This window comes from Dermacentor albipictus, chromosome 1, assembly GCF_038994185.2.
Source record: "Dermacentor albipictus isolate Rhodes 1998 colony chromosome 1, USDA_Dalb.pri_finalv2, whole genome shotgun sequence".
Lineage (NCBI taxonomy): Eukaryota > Metazoa > Arthropoda > Arachnida > Ixodida > Ixodidae > Dermacentor > Dermacentor albipictus.
This window is the reverse complement of record NC_091821.1, coordinates 143359159-143366438: the sequence shown is the minus strand read 5'-3', so window position 1 is coordinate 143366438 and position 7280 is coordinate 143359159. Positions and strand designations below refer to the sequence as shown.

The following is a 7280-nucleotide window of genomic DNA, read 5'->3' as shown; positions in this document are numbered from 1 at the left end:
TCTTTCCTTAACCAGGAAGTGAGCGGCGCCTTCCGTTGCCGATCGCCTCAGATTCACCTGCGGTAGCAACGTGCCCGAACGCCGCTGTGTTCACAGTCCGCACCCATTTTGACGCGCATGCTATAGTTGATCGTATTTTGCTTATGTCGTTTCATAGGTGTCGGAAGGAAGCCCCAGCATACGCGCACGTACCTATCGGTATTCACGAACCACAGCATAAACTGCCCTTGTGGCAATGTTTACAAAGCACAGAAGTTTGCTGGCAAATGTACATTGCTGTCATTTTGATTGCGATGAAGTTTCAACTATGACACTGAGAGTTCTGGAGCTCTCGCACCTGCGCGTGGTAGGTGCTTCACGTTGGCGCTCTTGCCGCATGGGGAAAGTGCCCTAGCATTTTCACCATGAACTGTATAAAAACAGTTCTAAACCTAGAATCATGCTCGGCTTGTGTCTTTTCATAAAGCGTAAGGTCATGCATGTTACATACGATGCCTACCGGATCCGTCAATCTGTGACGTTTTCTTAAAACGTTATACGGTGTTTGCCAAATCAACAATCTGCCAACTATGCTATGAAGGTTCGCGACTCCTCTGAGTTAAGAGTACCATATACAAGATTTAGCTGCAAGTTTCGAGAGATGTTGAGCCCCAACAAGTTTTGCGAGGGCATGCTCACTGATGTTAAGGCGATGAACCTGTCCTTCTGCAAACTTGTTTGGTTCCGTCAGGTCAAGACAAACTCACACTCTGCCATTACGTTTCTAGAAGACCACCATACCTGAGTACTAGTCTATTAAGTGATCAGTCGGCTCATTTACTCCAAGGTTCACAATTTCTTGCAGTTTGGCACGGTGTGATCTGACGTGTCTTGCGCAAATCATATACGTTAAGCACATGCCGAGCCACATTAAAGAAAGTGACGTAGACGTACTGGTGTGAGCAAATTGTAAATGTATTTACACGTTTCACACATCAAGCGCAGACAGGAACATTACAATTCCACGGTATCACAAAAAACACAAAGTAGGTAACAGCAGCAAACAAAAGGAGGTGTTCCTAAGGTCCATTGTCGTTATGACATGGGCGAGCACATTGGATGTCTTCCTTTCTCCGCCTTGAAGATTACTTGTCATTGCTTCGTCAAAGAGCAGCTCGAAGGAAGAAAGAAGAAGGATGGAACTCAGAAGCAGGTCTGAAAAACAGGAATTCAATGATCTCGCACTGAATTGGCTGATTTACAATGTGGGAAGAGCAACTACATACATTTTCTTGCACAACACCTTACGTAAAAGCAAGACGCAGCTGAAAGAAGAAATGTCGCTGTAGAAAAATTTCCTGAAGCTAACCTTCTTCTGTGAGCAACGTCAGACTTCACAAGACGGAGCTACTTTGTGCAATGACGTAGCACATCTGTTTCGTAGTCAAGAGTTGAAAACATGTTTGTGAGAGACAAGTATTTCGCACTCAGATGTACAACCACTGGCAGAAATGCAAAGACGAGCCCTCGGCTGTGACCGGAAATTGCCGGCTGGTCAACGTTACTATAATTTTTTAGGCAGCGGCACATATTGCAAAATAGAATTGTTGTTCCCCTGGTCACGTAGAGGAACGTTTGGGATGAAAATATTAGAATGTAAGTACTTTTTAATACTTCAGCTAACTCAAATCTTGGTACTACAGTGCTTTGTTACATTAGTATTGCAAATTTATTCTTCTGCTTCGGAAAGGCTCTGCTTTTAATAAATACAAACAAACAAGCTGATAAACTTCGCACTGCATTGTGTGCGGAAGACGAGCATTCAGAAGTGACTGTCTCTACTTCTACAACACTTAAATTTTATTTTTGCCAAATATACAATACACTAGTCCCGTTAGCTATCTAATATTTGGACGCTAGAAATCAACTGCCTCTAAAAAGGAGAAAATATACTTAAACAAAGGAGGCACAGCCTTTAGTCTATAACTTTCTCAAGATTGAAAGTGTGGATTATATCGGAGGTTACTAAATTTCCTATTCTTTGTTGCAAGAGACCATGAAGCGTGCTTTTTAAAATTACATTTAGATCATGCTGCTAAATCTAAGCTCACTTTTTTTCATTTTTCTGTCGCATTTTCTTTTAAAAACTACAAGACCTAAATTTTTCTTACATTCAGCTTATAACATGCTGACTCAAGAATGCGCAATTGTCAAGAAAAAGCTGTTTGCTACCCTTTCCCGAGTGGCCATAACGCAGGCTTGACACCCTTAGAGAAAGTGATGAAGAGCAAGAAAAATGCAGTCGAAAAAGGTCGTCATTCAGTACTAAATAAGTTCTCCTTGTCTCTATAACCTCTCGCGGACTGACTAGAAAGTGAGCATTATTACGTGAGCTATGCTGATTAAAGAAGCAGTGGAAAAATAATAAAAAGACATAAACAGTGAAAAAAAAAACATTGATTTCATTTGGAAGCAACTAGTCAAAATAAAACTTCATTTTCTTGGGCATATTGGCTGCTGTAATTTTCAGAAAACAGAAGAACAGACTGCACAACAATCAGCTGCAGTTACAAGGTTTTTAGCGTCTATGCATGAATTTTTTTTTCATTTCTATGGCCTTCCATTTGTTCATTCCTTTCTCATGCGCAGGGTATAGTTAACCGAAACCTTCTGCTGTTGTCGTTAACCACACTGTTCTTTTTTTATTTTTTGCTTTGTTTTCTTTCTGCATCTAATCAGTGTGCCAAGGTAAATGTAAAAGTGTCTAGAAAGTAATCTGAAATCAACTTCGCAGCACCCACACGCATACTTACAGGGAACGCGGACGGGACAGCTCACAGCAACTTGAGAAAACATTGAAATATTGAAGGAACGACGATAATCTATCCGTAGAAGCCGTGGCCACCATAGCCACCGTAACCACCGTATCCGCCGTATCCGCCATATCCGCCGTATCCGCCATATCCGCCATATCCGCCGTATCCGCCGTATCCACCGTATCCGCGGCCATATCCACCGTATCCTCCGTAACCGCCGTGTCCGTAGGCAGGCACCGCCTTGCCGTGCGCCGAGTGGTAAGGAGCGGCCGCCGGCAAGCTGCTCTTGGTGCCTGGCTCGTTGGTCTTGACGACGGCGCGGAACCCGAGCTTGTCGGCCACGTAGTGCACCTGCCGGTGGCGGCCGTCGACGTCTCCCAGGTAGTAGGAACCGTGCACGGGGCCATATGCAGAGCCGGTCTCGTGGCGGCCGTTCACCGCGCCGTACCGGTTGACAATGTCGTAGCCGAAGCTGTAGTGGCCGTGGTCCTGAGAACAAGCACGGCACACAGCGTCGTCCGTCACTATGCTGTTATGCTAGCAGTGCTTGTGAGTCACTGAGATACTCCGCCGTACGTATGTAATATAGTGATTACTGCTTACTGAATGGGAGGATTAGTGGCGATGATATTATTCAACGTTAATTTTCGCACTGTGAACTAAAAAAAAAGGGGGGACAGAATGATATGAACTCCGTCCAACCGTGGGCATATATACAACACAGTAATGACGGCGCAATCGTCGCGCTGTTCAAAACACAATTGTACTTGATTTTAAATTGCGCGGGCTCTGGGAGGAAGTCAGGTATGACGTAGATGAGGGGCTTCGTCTTGCCTAGCATATATGTATATAAGAAAGAATGAACAAACGTTTTGTTTCCTGTAGGTCTTACTGGAACCACCATGGTGTCCGTAGCCACCGTAGCCTCCGGCGAAAGCTACGGCCGTTAGGGCCAGCACCACCGTCAACTGTAAAAAAAAAAAGAAGAGGAAGAAAAACAAATAGAGTAGAGCACAGGAACAGGTAATGCTGATCTCATATGAAATCTCGAGGTATGTTGTCGCATCAAGCTGCGTTCTAGAGCGTGCTGTAGGTGCGAACACGGGGACTTCGAATGACTACTAAAGAAATCAGATGCACGTAGGAAGCCACATATGTGGTGTAACGCTACTATGCATGCATTCATAACTATGCACTGGTGCTTGAACGTCGCTTAGCCGGATCTCGTGGGACTACCTGCCGGTGAGGCACCCGGTGGTTAGTCACTGCGAGACGTGTCGGCGAGGTGAAATCCCCAAAGTCCGCAATCCGCCACCGTTCCCAGCGGCGGAGGCGGAAAGCGAGCGCGCCCGGTTTGCGGCTCGACCCGACTCGAGGTGGCCGCCGGTGCCGTGCGGTGCCCAGCTTACCTGAGCGATCATGTTTGCAATGGCGAGTGCAGGTCAGGACTGATGGTTGTCAGCGAGGAGCATGCTTTTATAGCGCCGAGTCAAGCGAGAAGCGTGCTCTACAGAAACGCCCTGCTGTTTTGTTTCCAAAAGGGCCAGTTTCCAGTCGGCCCGGGTGCCATTCGCGAGGAATGCCGCCCTTCGTACAGCGTTTTCTGCGTCACTCCCAATCGAAGCCCAAGTCAGGTACACATAAGAAAAAAGTGCCACTTGACTGGCGGCCTTGGCTGACTTCGGCAACGCGGGCTGCAGCAGACTTGAATCGCAGCCTCATGCTCTGAAATCGGAGCCCTCTCCACGGCTTTTCTTTTCTTAGGTTGAGCGGTGGCTTTAGTTTTTCTTACGATAAAAAAAAACATCAGAAGAATAACGGTGGCCCTGCCACGTGCAGCCGTGTGGTTTTCATTGAGACCCGGCGCGCCTCTAAACTTATAGCTGCATTCATATATCTGGAGAACGCGTAGCTTTGGGCGTCGCGCCATTGTCTGAGGCAGCAACAATACTAAAAGAGACCGCAGTGGCAAGTTGCTGTTCGCGTCGAAACACAAACAAATTCCAAGGAAGCGAAAGTGATTGCCTGTTTGAATGCAGCGAGAGCTGCGAGGGCCATCATACACCGCACGAAATCGAAGAGCGAGCTCCGTCCAATGTCCAACGGACTTTGCCTACGCTCAGGCTCCGTGCGCGTCTGCTCGCGAGCGAGACGCTGAACCTGCGTGCTACCTGTGCCAGCAGGTGGGCACCGGGATGACACGTGCTTATAAAGCATATCCTGGAATAAGGCTTAGGAAGATGGAAAAGTAAAGACACATGAGGGAAAGGACACAATGCGAAGACACATAAAGCAAATTAAGACCAAGTAAAGACGAGGGAATAACCGACTATCTGTTGCTCTCACGTGATTAGAAAGCATAGTTTTTGGCTTATAAGTTCCACTTCTCAAAGTTGACGCAATCGCGGACGCAACTTATTTCGAGCTCTTAGAAACAGCTAGTGCATTAATTCGAGGAAGCAGTGTAAGGTCACGTGACGTATACTGGTTGAAAACGTTACGCACAACAGAGGGAAGATAAGAATGCGTTAGCGTCTAATCAAGATGCGGCATTAAAATAAAAAAGTGCTATTTTCGAACCTGCACTAGTAATAGGGCAGCTACTGTATTCCAGGGCCCACACTCACAAAAAGAAGTTTATACGCTAGAAGTGTTTGTAAGAGCAGCTGCCTGTGAATCATGGTGCTGGATTTGTATTATTGGTGAAGGCGGCCGGCCAATGACAATCAGTACTTGCGAACGGAAAGGTTTGAGAAATCAGCTGCAGTTCTCTTCACTAAAAAATTAAAAAAAATGAAATTATGGGGTTTTACGTGCCAAAACTACTTTCTGATTATGAAGCACGCCGTAGTGGGGGACTCCGGAAATTTCGACCACCTGGGGTTCTTTAACGTGCACCTAAATCTAAGTACACGGGTGTTTTCGCCCCCATCGAAATGCGGCCGCCGTGGCCGGGATTCGATCCCGCGACCTCGTGCCCAGCAGCCCAACACCATAGCCACTGAACAAACACGGCGGGTTTCGCTTCACTAAGAACTCAAGTATTCGTCTTCAATATTGGTCCTTGTCTCGCGCTCTGTACTTTATTGTAGGATATGCTACTAGACATAACAAGAGATGCTTGGACAATGTTATCAAACGAAAAGAATTGCTCTAATATAACGGTTCAACAACAAGGAAGATGGAAGCAATAACAACAAGGAAGAACACCTAGCAGTTTGCTCAACGCAACGTGGGAAAAGGAAACGCAAAAGACGAAAAAGATAAAATTCCACAATCGCAAGTGACAATTTTGGGAGAAGTAATACTTGAGCAGTTCTTTTATAGGTTTGTGTCATCAACGTGAACGAAGGGCTCTTATACTTGCCTGAAAAATTAATAAATGGCGAAAATGTCAGCCCACCTGCACTGCAGGGTTATCAACTGGTAGACGCCGGATATATATATATATATATATATATATATATATATATATATATATATATATATATACATGAAGAACCAAATCGCTTTAATGGACTGCAGACAATTCTGCCGGCGTGCTCGCAAGCGCCTACATATTTATTATTCTGCATAGAAAACGCGAGCGGGAGTAGGAAGGCCCTAACGGAAAAAATTCAAGAACATGGGATTTACAGGTGATATCATTGTGATGGTATTCATGAAAATAGGTCAGAAGTTGTCGATAAAGCCAATGTCTTGAAGGATTGAAAAAAATGAAATTAAGCTTGACGTTGCTTCGAAGGAGAAGGCATAGGATCTAGTATGCTTCCTAGATCTAGCAAATTTCGAGAAGCAGACCGAATTCTACTACGCCAACATGTCCTTCCGTGTCCTTAATCTAACGATTCCCCTACAAAATTGGTTCCACAGTTTCTAACGCACCACAGTCATCACACTAAGGGTAGGTGGTCAGTCCAAAACGGCACAGGTTGTAAATGCGGCGTTCAGACGACGCCGATGATATAATGCCTCAAGGTGGCGGGGAAGCTGATGTGGAAGTCTCGTTTTTAAGACAAGGTGAACTTAGTGGAGAAAGTTATGTTCATGAACCGACAGACTCCACAGGTGATACCTTTCCACGCGGGCGTATTTCTTTGCCATCGCTAACTAGCCTGCCATTGAACAGTATATTCAATTCCATTCAATTATATTCATCTACCAGAAAATATCCTGGCTGGACTCCTGGGCTAAAAGCTGCCAGAAAACAGCTTGACGGTGTTCAGGAGACCACAAATACATGGCGACATGTGGCAGGTCCACTGATAACAGATTCTTAAAAGCACCATACACGAAAGTTATTTACACAGATAGTAGAATATCGTTATGTATTAATTAAGAACGTGCAGTCTTAAGCAAAAAAGATTTGTCTGGAATTTCCTAACTGCAGACATTTGGGGGCAGCTAGATGCGTTTTTTATTTCCGTATATGCCGCAGTGAGGAATCTGTTCGAATATCGAAGTGGGGCCAGCGGCTGTGGTTAT

At 45.4% G+C, this 7280-nt stretch overlaps 2 protein-coding genes across 3 annotated transcripts in view; one reads left to right on the top strand and one right to left on the bottom strand.

Moving 5' to 3' along the window:
- Nucleotides 1-936: 936 nt before the first annotated feature.
- On the bottom strand, nt 937-4354 carry LOC135900065 (adult-specific rigid cuticular protein 15.7-like). Of its 2 annotated transcripts, none has more exons than XM_065429506.1 (4): nt 4205-4354; nt 3665-3763; nt 2793-3284; nt 937-1153 (listed from the first exon to the last, which is right to left on the bottom strand). In XM_065429506.1, the coding sequence occupies exons 1-3, from the start codon at nt 4214-4216 to the stop codon at nt 2862-2864; spliced, it is 534 nt and encodes a 177-aa protein (XP_065285578.1). In that variant the 5' UTR covers nt 4217-4354; the 3' UTR covers nt 937-1153; nt 2793-2861. The 2 variants fall into 2 exon arrangements, with proteins under 2 accessions (XP_065285578.1, XP_065285577.1); XM_065429505.1 differs by having other exon boundaries at nt 937-1194; nt 4205-4352.
- The window catches only part of LOC135900066 (uncharacterized), a 74293-nt gene continuing 70696 nt past the window's right edge, over nt 3684-7280 (top strand). The window contains exon 1 of the transcript XR_010563784.1: nt 3684-3818. The gene's annotated coding sequence lies outside the window, so the exon portion shown is untranslated. The remainder of the gene's footprint in view (nt 3819-7280) is intronic.

Excerpts from the sequence above, each read along its gene's own strand:
- LOC135900065 (XM_065429506.1), bottom strand. Across the intron at positions 3,285-3,664 it reads AGACCTACAGGAAACAAAAC|GACCACGGCCACTACAGCTT; the intron begins GTTTGTTCATTC and ends GCTTGTTCTCAG.